General features: G+C 37.6%; 1 protein-coding gene across 1 annotated transcript in view; it reads right to left on the bottom strand.

Moving 5' to 3' along the window:
• Positions 1–13705, bottom strand: part of LOC103316526 (epidermal growth factor receptor substrate 15-like 1) — a 480491-nt gene that overhangs the window by 140871 nt on the left and 325915 nt on the right. The window contains exon 8 of the mRNA XM_031926044.1: positions 12018–12263. Within this exon, the coding sequence (XP_031781904.1) occupies positions 12018–12263 (246 nt within the window). The remainder of the gene's footprint in view (positions 1–12017; positions 12264–13705) is intronic.

The raw sequence follows: 13705 nt of genomic DNA, 5'->3' as shown, positions 1-13705 counted from the left end.
AAGATGAATCTCACACACGAATTGCTCGGTCTCTGTATCCGTATTCGTTGTTCGTTAGACGCATCCAGGATAGTCACAGTACAGTAGTCGATGTGCGGTTGTATAAGTGTCTCAACTAGCCTTCTGCGGCGAGTCTCAGTGGACCAGCCCCTGATAAACTGCAGGCTATACAAGGCTTTGTTTAATTTTTTCCTGATAGCATCTACCTGCGGTTTCCAAGTAAGTTTGCTATCCAATATAACACCGAGACTCACGACTGTCTCACTAAATGGGACGATCACTGTCCAGCTACGGAACCCCAGGCGGGGTAATTTAATCTCGTTAACGTTCTTAATGGACCCGAAAAATATGGACTTGGTTTTGCCGGAGTTAAGTCGCAGACCGGAGCTCTCCGCCCAGCCAGAAACCAGCAGTGCTGCTTCTGCCAGTCGAGCCACGCCGTCCAAGAAATTATCTTTGTTGGTGTGTAGATAGAACTGGAGGTCGTCTGCGTAAAAAAAGATGTTTAATTGTGTTACCGTCAAGTATATTTTGCAGGCCGTTGAAATAGAGGGTAAACAACAGGGGTCCCAGAACAGAACCCTGTGGAACTCCCAGATTGGTTTCAAGCCACTCTGAAGTTCCGTTTTTATTCGAAATTACCATCTTAGATCGCCCCTGTAAATATGATTTAATCCACAGAAGAGCCGCCCTAGAGAACCCCAGCTGTCTCAGCTTAGATAGTAATTAGAGAAGTGAGATGGTGTCAAAGGCATTGCTGAAGTCAAACAACAGCATAAGCGTCACCTTCTTTTTGTCAACGGCCATGCGTACGTCGTCAGTCAATTTTAATAACGCTGTTTGTATACTGTGGTGTTTTCGGAAACTGTCCTGGAAGGGGTCGATTATATTATTTTTTTTAGATACTCCGTGATCTGGGTGTGCGCGATTTTTTCGAGTACCTTTGAGAGGAAGCTGAGCAATGCAATTGGATGAAAATCCTTAACATTAGAAGCGCTGGTCATTCTTAACACGATTAACTGTGCCTGCTTCCAGATACTCGGAAAGATTTCCTGAGCGAAAGAGCGAGAGAGAGAGAGAGAGAGAGAGAGAGAGAGAGAGAGAGAGAGAGAGAGAGAGAGAGAGAGAGAGAGAGAGAGAGAGAGAGAGAGAGAGAGAGAGAGACAGTTACCATGTCGTCTACAAGTGGACTGCCTGTTCACAGTTACCTGTCTTAACTACTAGGGGAAATGAAAATATATATTGCGTCTAGAGTGTGTATTGCGTCCTGTGAAGAATGAAGTTATCACGAGGATCCGAGCGACACGTGCCGATAATAGAAGAATTGCAGTGCTGCGCGCGTTGCATCGACGGGGGCGTCGATCCGTCCAGGCCCTGGACGTGTCATGTGTGGATACACGTCACGGGTATCTAATTACTATAAGAGAGCGAGTAGAAGAGTGCAATGCGGTGGCGGCCGTGGCGCGAAGACAGAACGTCTGCCTTGCAAGCCAGAGGATCTCGGTTCAAGCCCGAGGTTCGTCACTTTTTCGTTGCACTTTTCACTCGTAACACTATTATTCTTGGAATAAAATACAGAAGATTTATATCAATAATTGTTGGCAAGATTTGATTTTGTAATAGGATTTAATTTAGAAAATACAGTATTGTAACGTCGTGGCCTTGCTAGCGCGAAATCGGATAAGTGTATCCCATTGAGCTTAGAGTCCGACGCGCAAGACTACCACGTTAACAAAAGGATCGTCGGGTGACGACCAGGAACTCGCCTCGGCAGCTCAGCATCTCCGTCTTGACGGACCGCACAGAGTGGCGGAGGCCTCCTGTGCTCGGCTTATTTATGAATGAAAGCAAGGGTTCTAGCATGCACAATAATGACACTCTAATAATTTATGCTAAGAGAACCTCGGGCTTCATCTGCCCCCAGAACGTTTATTCACTCGAAATAACAATGTGCACTACGTGCAATCGCGTGTGCGTGTGTCGTGCGTCGAGACGATCATCGAGATCGGCCAGCGCACTAGGCGCGACAATCGGGCTTTGCCCTTGGCCCCACACTAAGCTATATACTCGCTCGTGCTTTTCTGCACGTGGTACGCCATGCGCCAAATTAACCGAGAGAGAGAGAGAGAGAGAGAGAGAGAGAGAGAGAGAGAGAGAGAGAGAGAGAGAGAGAGATAGATGGGCTATTCGCATACACAGGACAGAATCACGGGCTTGGAGATAAGCGGCTCCGACGGCTGGCCGGCTTCCAAGGCTCCTGGCCACGTGTGGTCGCTACTAGAGTCGGCAGTCGAGAGCGAGTCGCGTTTCTCTCTGCTGATCGATAGTCCTTCTTCGATCGATTCGCGGCCCTTCGGATTGCTTCGTGCGAATCCGGCTCTGCTATCTTGTTCACTCCTGTTGCGTGTTTATTAGTCAGCGTTGGCTATTGTCACGCTGTGTTCCTTTTGCCCCCCCCCCCCTCTCTCTCTCGCTCTCTCTTACTCTATTTCTATGCGCCTCGATAGTCGTCGCAATGCGTGTTTGTGTGAGTGTGCGCGCATTTATGTGCTGGGCTTATGCCAAGCTGTTGTGAGGGCATATGCACTGTCACAGTGTATAGCATAGTTTAGAGTGACGTGGCAGGCTTCACAGAATCTTTCTATAATCTGAGTGATTTCCATTATTATATTGTCAGATAATTATAAAATATATTACTGCACTTGAGTTGTATTATGCGTACTGCGGTCGTGCCTAAAAATCGCTTCAAGGGTTGTTGTTTATTAAGAAGTGTTTGAAAAATTGTTTCCCACAGTAAATAATTATATTTTAAAAATGTCTACAACTTTTATACTTAATATTTTCATGTAAAACGTAAATACGCAAAGTTTTATAGCAAATAATTGGTTTTTAAGCTGTAAAAGAACGATTTCGGTCTGTAAACTCGAGTTATAAGCATTCTCATGGATTGATGTTAATAGGAAAAAGTTGTATTTTTTAAAGATCAACAACTTTTTTTTGTAGAATGCTTAGAATTCGAGTTAGAGCCAAAAAATCGTTATTAGCGATTATTGGAGGTGACCGTATTCTGCGTATACGTGCAGGATCAAGCCCAAAATAAATCTGTCAGTTTAGTATTACGAGGGGAGTTCGCCCACAAATTTTTAGCCGGATTGAATAAAGTCTTTCCGAGATAATCGCATCACAGGAAAATTTTTATTAAAAAAAAAACGCTTAAAAATCGAACAAATTGTGCTCGCATTTCAAAACGACGTAGAGGATCGGGATAAAAGAAAATAGTTTTTTACGTTTTGCAAAAGGAGACTTCTCCTAATATTTCAGCCCGATCGGTCGAAAATTGCGTGAGATATCGCATCTCATTCATTTTTCGCACACGAAACTATAAGGCACTTCCGTGTCGTGGCCGTGCCTAAAAAGTAATTTAATTTAATTTTGAATGTAAAATATATATTTTATGTACAATATTTAACATTATTGTAAGTAAGGAATAATTATGTAACAGTTCAAGTTAATTTGCTGGTATTTACAATATTATTATTTAATCCTACAAAAAAAAACAATTGGTTTATGATAACTGTAATAAGAAACAAAATTGGGACACTCAATTTTATCTAAATATTTGGAAAATACCGCATTAATCGTAGAACTATGACTAGTAGTAGCTTCATCTAGATTATTAATCATCTTTAATTGTAATTTTGATTTAAGAAATGATATTAAATTTTGTGCTTGATCAGAAATCGACATTAAAATCTCCACTTAGATTAAATGGTAATTCATGGTTGTTTCGGCCAAGTGAAGTGGACCCTTTTGGTGAGAGATAGAGAGAGAGAGTTTTTCCCTGTTTTTGGTGAATCTTCAAAGTGTAACCAAACTTATAATAAGTTAATTTTATCTTGATCATTTTTTCAAGGTAAACTAATTTTCCTACTGCACCATTCACAAGCCCATCAACAACGTCGATATTTGTTGTAATTGTATAAAATTTATTTAAAACAAATACTATTTCATTAGGCAAACCACCTGTATCGATGACAGACATCTTGTATAATTTTTGCTTTACAAACGCCTCTTTTTCTTCATTAGCACATTCAATAGAAAAGTCTGTCGTAATTAAAATTATTTTATCACCTGGACTGGCCGGACCTATGTACAGGTAACTTAGATTACCTCTTTAGGATGTAGGTTTTATCGATTATATATTGTCACGGGACAACTGGGCTTCAGCGTGACAGCCGCGAAGATGTTGTCGCGTCAACGAGGGGGATTACTCACTCTTTTAAGTCGGCGACGGACGTTAGCCGTCGGTGCAATGCCGACTCCGTACTATGCAGCCGGGTTGTCTCGATGTACAACTGCGCGGCGTGCGAAGCTCGCCGCGCTTTCTTTGCATATAGAGTCTCCGGCCAGGCGCGCGCTCTGTAACCGCGCCGCGATGTAACCGGCTTTACTCTACCGGGTTTGTCGGAAGGACGCAATAGGTTTACGGAAGAAACAGACATGCGTTCGTGTTCAAAAGTAAGATGTCTATATTCACTCAAGATGTTAATACAATGTAACGCGTGTCGCGAGAGGACGAGTTTGCACTCGCGGCTCGCACTGGAGACAAACCGACGACTCGGCGTCTGCAGACGATTCGGTGATCTATAAATCGCGCAGTAGCTAATGTTACGGACTTACAGTTTCGACGCGCGCGTTGGTTGCTCGGTCGCCGCGTATCTGTCGGCTGCCGACGGGGAAAAGTCCTGGATGGCCGGGAGGCGTCCCTCCTGGCTGAAGCAGTGACGTGCTGGGGTACCCCGAGTGCTCAAGGTGATGATGGCTCGGGTGTGCTCCTCCAGCGGATGGTCTCTTGTCGTCGATGCTCTCTCACGTCTCGTAGATACGGATAATCGCGGGTGATATACCGGTAAAAGTGTCACACGTCTGGGTTGTACTAGCGCTTTTGCCTATATGTCTCGCTCGTCACAATATTATGTATAATTTAATGTAAACATACATGTCTTGTACTCTGGTAAATCGGTAAATAAATCTGATTGTTATAGTACGAAATTGTTGTAATCGGTCACTGATTTATTGGAATATAAATCTAAATCCATGAGGACATAACTGATCAGTTCGTTCTTTAGTAAAACATCTTGATTGCATAAGAGCTAATTCATTATCATTTGATACTTGTTCGTTTCTAATTTTCGTTAGCAATGTAAAAAACATTTCATTGCTCTGACGCATTACATGCGTCAATTCATAAAATTGTAATCCTTGCCACAGTACAGGTCCAACCATTCTTCCCCTTTGTTGCTTAAAAATCAACGTTGCTAGTAGAGGTGGTAATTGTCGTAAATCTTCTATTAAAATATTATCTAATTCTCCAAAATTTGTTTAAAACTTTCCAGTTATTTGTTTTAATCTTAAATCAATTTGTGTTAATGAGTTTGCTTCAATCATGTTGATTTTATCTATAATCAAAACTTTAACATTGTAATGTCCCATGTTTATACATATTTTGGCATTCACGTAGATTTATAACGCCTGTACCACTGCATCCGTGCACTCATACAGACGACGTATACTAAACTGATTGCGACAGTACGAGATCGATCGACGAACATCGGAGCGAGTGCTTTAACCTAAGTCAGCATTTCTTACGAGCGTACATCATTTTTATTTCTTTTACTTACTTTCGTACATCATTCTTGCACGTCAGATGTTGATTGGTCGATCGTTGCCGCGTTTTTTCTAATTTCACAACTTCATAAATCGCCACCGAGGCTTTAAAAAGCCAGAAAACGACCCACGGAGTGCCATTTGTACAAGTAACCTGTTGTCGTGTAGCTGTACTCGGTCAGCGAGTATGAGTGCTATCTCTCTGTACGCATCGCTCATCCAGTGCAAACCACTCAAACACTGCGTGCGAGATATAGTAAACTCCTTGTTTTCTGGTTTGAGAGTCTGCATCGAGCAATAGGCGAAGGGTCCGCCGATAGCAGACCAGCGTTAGTGGGAAACCATAGAGCAACTTAGATTATTTATACTTCAATCAGCCACGAGTAATCGTGTAGAATGAAGACCAATCAGCATCTGACGATCCACGAAGGAGCCTCTAGTATCCAGGTCACAATAGAGAGCGAATATATAAATATATTATAAGTTAAGTTCAATTATACAAGCGTTAAACGTAATTACAAATAAGCCACTGCACAACGCAATAACAACAACACTATAATAACCAAATTATACGAAACTGTAACATCTGCTGAGTTCTGGGTTGTCTCCAATAAAACAAAAACAATAACAATTAATCAGTCTATAATTATTATTAATAATCAATAACATCCATAAAACAACCTAAAACCATTGAGATGAGAATAGAAGGAGAAAATACACTTGCTGTCTACACCATAAGCCACACAATGAAAGGGCAAGCAACATTTCCTAGTCCGCGATACTACAGCGTGATACTACACCAACAACGTCCGCGCGAAACTAACCTGTCCGCTTTAGCAGCCAGCGCGGACAGAATACCGTCCGCGTACAAATACGTGTCCGTGCCGACGAGTTGCGTGGGACATACTTGGATCTTGCAATCTGCGTTTAACTCTAGTAACATGAGGCTCTTGAGCCGAAAGCTAGTTTCTTTTAATTTAAATAATTATTTGTATACTCGCGCAGCCCGTCCTTATACCAAGTACAGTCTATACAACATATTTTAACTAAAAAATTCGTATGTACAAAAGGAATTTCTTCTTTTGAAGAAGTCAAATCAATCCGTGGTATTAAAAAAACTTTACCAAATTGTTTACCGCATATTTTTCTGCCTGTATACTGAATTGCATCATTTTCCTTACTATTAATCGATTATCATTACAAAGCCCATCATTTAAATTTAAATTTCTCAGCAAAATAATTACACCACCTACTTTCAAACGTAACTTATGTGGCAATAGGCCATTTGGCGTGAGTGAATTTAACAATTCTATTGGTAACAGCTCTTTATTATCATCTTCGCATCAATCTACACTTAGATACTCTCTTACCCCTGCTGAAATAGCTTTAGTGAAAATCAGTTCATTTCTAGATGATTTTCAAGGAAAAATCGTGCCAATTTCGTATTTGATTAGCAGATGATTTTTAGATAAAAATCATGTAACCTTTTATTACTTTGAAATATTATGTTTCGGATTTATATTTTCTATAATTGAATAAACTTTTTAAACATTATTATTATTATTATTATTATTATAATTATTATAATGCTAGATTGTTCGCGTTTGCTATTTCGTACTACTTATTCAAAAAGACTGTTGATATTTAGTGATAAATTTTATCGTGCGCAAAGATTAATAGAATATTTTTGAATATTATTTATATTATTATTTATATATTTTTAAAATGTGTAAATTGCTGATTTTAATAACTTTTAAAAAAGTGTACAATAAGAATAAAAATTTTAATTGATAGAGAGAGAGAGAGAGAGAGAGAGAGAGAGAGAGAGAGAGAGAGAGAGAGAGAGAGAGAGAGAGAGAGAGAGAGAGAAAGAGTATCAGGAAGTTTATTTGCAGTTCGGAGTACTAAATAAGTATTTGGTAAGTTTGTATGTTTTTTATTACAAAATATATTTCATCTATATACAATGCTCTTCTGATATTAGTAATGTAACATATTTGGTAATGGCAAGATGTACATATTTCGAAGAACTTTCATGGAAATACAAATACTTTTAATATCCGTAGTATCTATAACGGTAGGATTCTCTTCAATTTCGTTGACTATATTTGTAAAACACTATAATGTTTACTTAGACATTTTTGTGTTTGGACAATATTACAAATTGTTAATTTTTTCTGATTCTCTCTTTCCACTTCAAATTTATCTATGCGGGCAAATCTGTTATCTTTTAGTAAAATTAATTATTTGCCCTCATTTTTGATTTGCGAAATGTCTCATATAAACATCCATCTTTTACGATTTTCGAATATAATTTGGCATTTATTGATACATTCACACTTGCCAAAAAGGAAACATTTACACAATACAGCTTTATATCCAATAGAAAATGAAAATCCGACATATGGACAATTGCTTTTTGTCGATTAAGACGAAGCTATCGACGTCACAACGAATCAAGACCCACTCATTGACCAAACTACAATCACTATTTTAGATACAAGTATTAGGAAGAACAACACGTTTACTAAATCTTATGCTATGATGATACAAGAATTGGAAGATCAATCAACGTTTGTTATTGAATGTAGGAGAAAATGAACCAGAATTGCAACTATTATTTTCTTTGAAACCAGGTACTGATAGACGAAGATATAATATTCAACGTACAAATGAGGTAGCTGCTATTTTTTCTACAACAGCTGATGGAGAAATTCCGGAATCATTTGTTAGGATCAAAAACACGCGTACTAAATCATTACAATGTGTCAGCTCGATGGATCCAAATGTTGAACCATGGATATACCCTCTCTTTTACCCTTATGGAACATTAGGCTGGCATCGAAATTTAGAACGAATTCGTACTAACAACAACGATAATAATCGACGAGTAACACGAATGGCTTATACTAAATATAAAATTGCTATTAGAGATTCTGAATTTAATCCTCTCCTTTTTGGACGTAAATTATTTCAGCAATGGGTTGTTGACTCTTACGTAAAGATTGAAAAAGAATTCAATTTTGCAAAGATCATCAAAATGAAATTAAGGTAGGTAAATTATCAAGGATTACATGATTACTTGGAAAATTCAGCGAATGGAATTAATGGCCAAGTTGGAAAAACTATTATTTTACCATCTACATTTATTGGTTCTCCTCGCCATATGGCACAATGTTATCAAGATGCAATGGCTTTAGTAAATGACAAAGGTAAACCAGATATTTTTCTTACCATGACATGTAATCCTAAATGGCCAGAAATTCAAGAGAACTTATTACCTCGACAAGAACCTTGTGATAGACTTGATATTGTAGCTCGCGTCTTTCATCTTAAAAAAAATCGTTTGCTTGACTTTATTCTTAAGAAAAAATATTTTTGTTTATTTCATTTATTAATCACATTGACGCATCCATATAAAATAACTACTCCTAATATAGTTGATAAATTCATATCAGCTGAAATTTCAGACATTGCAAAAAACCCTAGATTGCATGCAATTTTTATAAAGAATATGATTCATGGACCGTGTGGCAGCTGGTGTATGGTAGACAACAAATGCTCTAAAAAATTTCCCAAACGTTATAATAATGAAAGAAATATGGATGAAAATGGTTATCCCAATTACCGTAGGAGAAATGATATTACTCACGAATTACCAAACGGTCACATACTTGATAACAGATGGGTTGTACCATATTGCCCGACATTATTAGAAATATTTAATTGTCACATTAAAGTTGAAATTGTGGCTAGCATTCAATCAGTCAAATATTTATATAAATATGTTTATAAAGGACATGATGCAGCTACTGTTATTATCGGAGAACGTATCGATGGAAGTTTTATCAATCATGATGAAATTAAAGATATTATAGAAACTCGATATGTTGGCCCAGTTGAAGCATGTTATAGGATACTCTGTAAAGCTTTGCAAGATAAAAGTCATGCTATTGTTCGAATGCCAGTGCATTTACCGAATCTGCATAGCGTGATAGTTTCTAATAATACTATTGATCTCCCCGAAAATTTAGCACAAGCAAGTAATATGTTACTAGATTATTTTAAATTAAATTTAGAAAATATTGATGCGCGTCAATATTTGTACAAAAATATTCCATCATTTTTTACTTACAAAAAACAAAAGGTTGACGGTGTAACGGTATCTAAATGGTTTATACGTAATAAACATTTTAATTGCATTTGACGCATTTACTCTGTTATCCCTACTCAATTAGAATTATTTCATTTGCGATTATTATTATTACATGTCAGAGGAGCTACAAGTTTTAATGACTTAAGGACAGTCGATGGTATTTTACAACCTACGTTTACAGCAACCTTTTTAGCATTAGGACTTATTGAAGATGATGAAGAGTGGACAAGAGCAATGGAAGAAGCAACTGTATGGATGATGACACGACGACTTCGTCAATTATTTGTTAGAATTTTAATACACTGCAATCCCATCAATCCTGAAGAATTATGGAATAAATATAAAAATGCTATGTCCGAAGATTTTTCGCGTACACATTCTATTGATATCAGTCATCAACTTGCATATGCTCATATTAATACTTTGTTATGCAATGAAGGTCGAAGTTTATCTGATTTTCCTACTATGGAACAAACAGTACAAGAAACTGTAAAATAAATTAATACGTTATCTGAAATTAACAACGTTCAATTAGAAGATATGTTACAACTGGGTCAACAACAATATAGACAATTAAACGAACAACAAAAACAAATAGTTGACACCATTTTGCAAACTGCAAATACTAACCATTACACAACTGATAATTGTATATACATAAATGGACCGGAAGGTTCCGGAAAAACGTTCATTTACACAACTGTATACAATTTACTGTCAGCTAAAAATATTAAAGTTTGTTCGATGGCGTTTACTGGTATTGCTGCAACTTTACTACCAAATGGCAAGACAGTACATAAAACGTTTGGACTTCCAGTTCCATTATTTAATGATTCATCATCAAGTATTAAAGTACAGTCTAAAGAAGGCACTTTTTTAAGAGAAACTAAAGTTTTTATTTGGGACGAAGCACGTATGGCTCCCAAATATGCTTTAGAAATAGTTAATAGAACATTAAAATCTGTCATGAACAATGATTTACCTTTTGGTGGCAAGATTATTATTTTAGGTGGAGACTTTCGACAACTTCTTCCTGTTAAAGTCAGAGGAACAAGAAGTGAAACAAGTCTTTCGATTAAATATAGCGATTCGTGGAAACATTTTATAACGTATAATCTTACTGCTAATATGAGAGTTTTGCCAAATGAAGTCGATTTTGCAAATTTTTTGATATTAGTTGGTGATGGAACGTTAAACGATACAAACGATAACTTAACTCTACCCCAACAATGCATTATGGAACCCAATAGTAATATAGCTCATCATATATTTGGCAACTTTATCGCAGAATCAAAATTTTAAGAAATGAGTAAATGTGCTATTTTATCCGCTTGAAATATTGACGTTGATGATGTTAATAAACAAGTTACTGCTCTTCTAGATATCAATGCAGAACATGTCTATACTGGTATAGATAGTACTGAAAATTGTGATAACGGAGAATTAAATGAAATAATTTTACCAGAATATTTGAATTTTTTAACTCTATCCAATTTGCCTCCCTATGAATTACGTTTACGCAAAAATTGTATTGTTATGCTTATAAGAAATATAAGTATTAATGAAGGCTTGTGCAATGGGACTCGATTGCGAGTAATAGATTTTTCTAATTACTTATTGAAATGCAAAATTTTGACGGGAGATAAGGCTAATGATATTGTATTTTTAAATCGTATTACATTATACTGTGAAAACATATATCTCCTTTTTCTTTTAAAAGAAGACAATTTCCTATTAAGTAGGCTTTTGCAATGACTATTAATAAATCTCAAGGTCAAACATTTGAAAAAATCGCCATTGACCTTCTAAGAGACGTTTTTAATCATGGCCAATTATATGTAGCAATGTCAAGGGTTAGATCTTGGAATTCAATAACAATTTACTTAGGTGATCATCAAAGACAAAACTTACAGGTTAAAAACTACGTTTATAAAGAATTATATATGTAATACATAATTTACATTTATTATTTCCTAGAACATATTAATTTTTTTAATTCAATTGGTGTTCCTTAAATAAAAAATTTAAAAAAATATTATATACAAATAAGGAATTATTAAAGAGTAATTTCAAATATACCGTATGTAAATAGAATATTGAGCGCGCAGAACACACTGAGTTTTGCTAGTATATAATAAGCAAAACCTGCAATTTATATGAAAAGTAATTTTTTGTATAAATAAGAACAAAATACCTGAGTTTGAAGGTCATTTAATCTTTTTTGTGCCTCTACTTTTTGATTATCAAGCTGTTTCAAGGTTGCTGCTAGAGTATCCAGTTCGCTTTGAAGACTTTTAATTTCTCCATTTTTAATTTTGATATCAGCTTCTTTTTGTGAAATATCTTGTTCCAAGCCATGTTTTTCTTGAATTAATTCCTTTATATCTTTACTTATCATATCAAGCTCTGGGTTTGAAAAAGCACATAAGTTGTTATTGTCCTATAATCAAATTTAACTTAATTCAAAATTTAAGTTCAGGATATGTAGTCTTCTAGAATAAATAATAAAGGCCTTTTCAAGCGACCGCACGTTAATTAGTAAGTTTGAATGCATGGTTGCTTGAAGGGTCATGTGTTAGATTTCTAATCAGAGCAGATTAAGAATTTTTCTTAACACGTGCATAAAAAGACCTGTTTCAATGCATCTAAAGTAAATGACAAGCTGTTTATTTCTAGCGTGCGTAAGGAAATGGCTATATTCCTTCCCGTTACCGAGTAGCTTACGACTCAAAATGCGCAACTTACCATTCACTCTATATGCGTGAAAACAGGTCTCTCGTCTCCGTCTCGGGAGCCTGCGGTGCTCTCGACTCCAACTCGTCCTCAAATCTCACCTTTGTTAGAAATAGCCCCCCCCCCCCTCTTAGTTGCACAATATAATATTTCTTGTGTGGCCGGGTGCAGCGGCAGGACGAGCGGCAATCAACAGCACGTCTCGTGACCGATACGCGGGACCGGCTTCTATGAGAAGCTCTTCCACCTGGCGACACACCAGGAACTCGCCTTCGGAGCAGCAACAATCCTTTAGGACTTGCAGGCACGCGGCTTACAATGCTAGAAGGCTTTTCGAAAAACGCGACTATTTGGCTCGGCGGTAGAACGTTAAATGTCGCGGCTCGGATCGCGGCAGCATGGGTAGTGCGGGCTTTGTCCCCCACTCTCTCACTCTTACTCTTGGTGACATGCGCACACACGCACGTGGCTCTCTTTCCGCGCGTTCGCAGGGCTCTGCTCTCTCACTTACCTTTCTGCTAGAATTATATATTTTATTAAGATACATATTATTGATATATATATATATATATATATATATATATATATATATATATATATATATATATATATATATATATATATATATATATATATGTTTAAATGTAATGTGAGAGAGAGGGACATAACGAGTGCACGGGAGTCAAGTCGTTATAATATAATTGCGACGCTATGCCTCCCAGTACAGGTGCGCAACCCTTGACGCCTCGTACGCGCCAAGATTTTTCATTAATCGCGGGATTTAGCGTAATCGCCGACGTTTGGGAGAACGTGGGAAAAGAAGGAAGAAGTAATTACACAAGCTATTAAGTTATATTGCACGTATATTTGGCCCAGCCCTTCCCTATAACGTGGTGGCCGTAGCCGCCCACGCACAGTAGCCACGCAGGTCTCGCCGTCACACCTCTACTCTCATATACACGCGCGCGCCTCGAAGCTCTCGCCTCTGACGTCGCGCAGTCTGACCCGTCTGCTCTCTCTCACACACCCGTATTTCGGCTCGGCGCAACCCGCTCGAGTAGCTACACGGCCGGCGCTCTCTCTCTCTCTCTCTCTCTCTCTCTCTCTCTCTCTCTCTCTCTCTCTCTCTCCCGTACGTATAATCGCGAG

The sequence above is a fragment of the Nasonia vitripennis genome (assembly GCF_009193385.2).
Source record: "Nasonia vitripennis strain AsymCx chromosome 3 unlocalized genomic scaffold, Nvit_psr_1.1 chr3_random0007, whole genome shotgun sequence".
In the NCBI taxonomy this organism is placed as follows: Eukaryota; Metazoa; Arthropoda; class Insecta; order Hymenoptera; family Pteromalidae; genus Nasonia; species Nasonia vitripennis.
The sequence above is the reverse complement of the archived record's forward strand: the minus strand, read 5'-3'. Positions and strand labels throughout refer to the sequence as shown.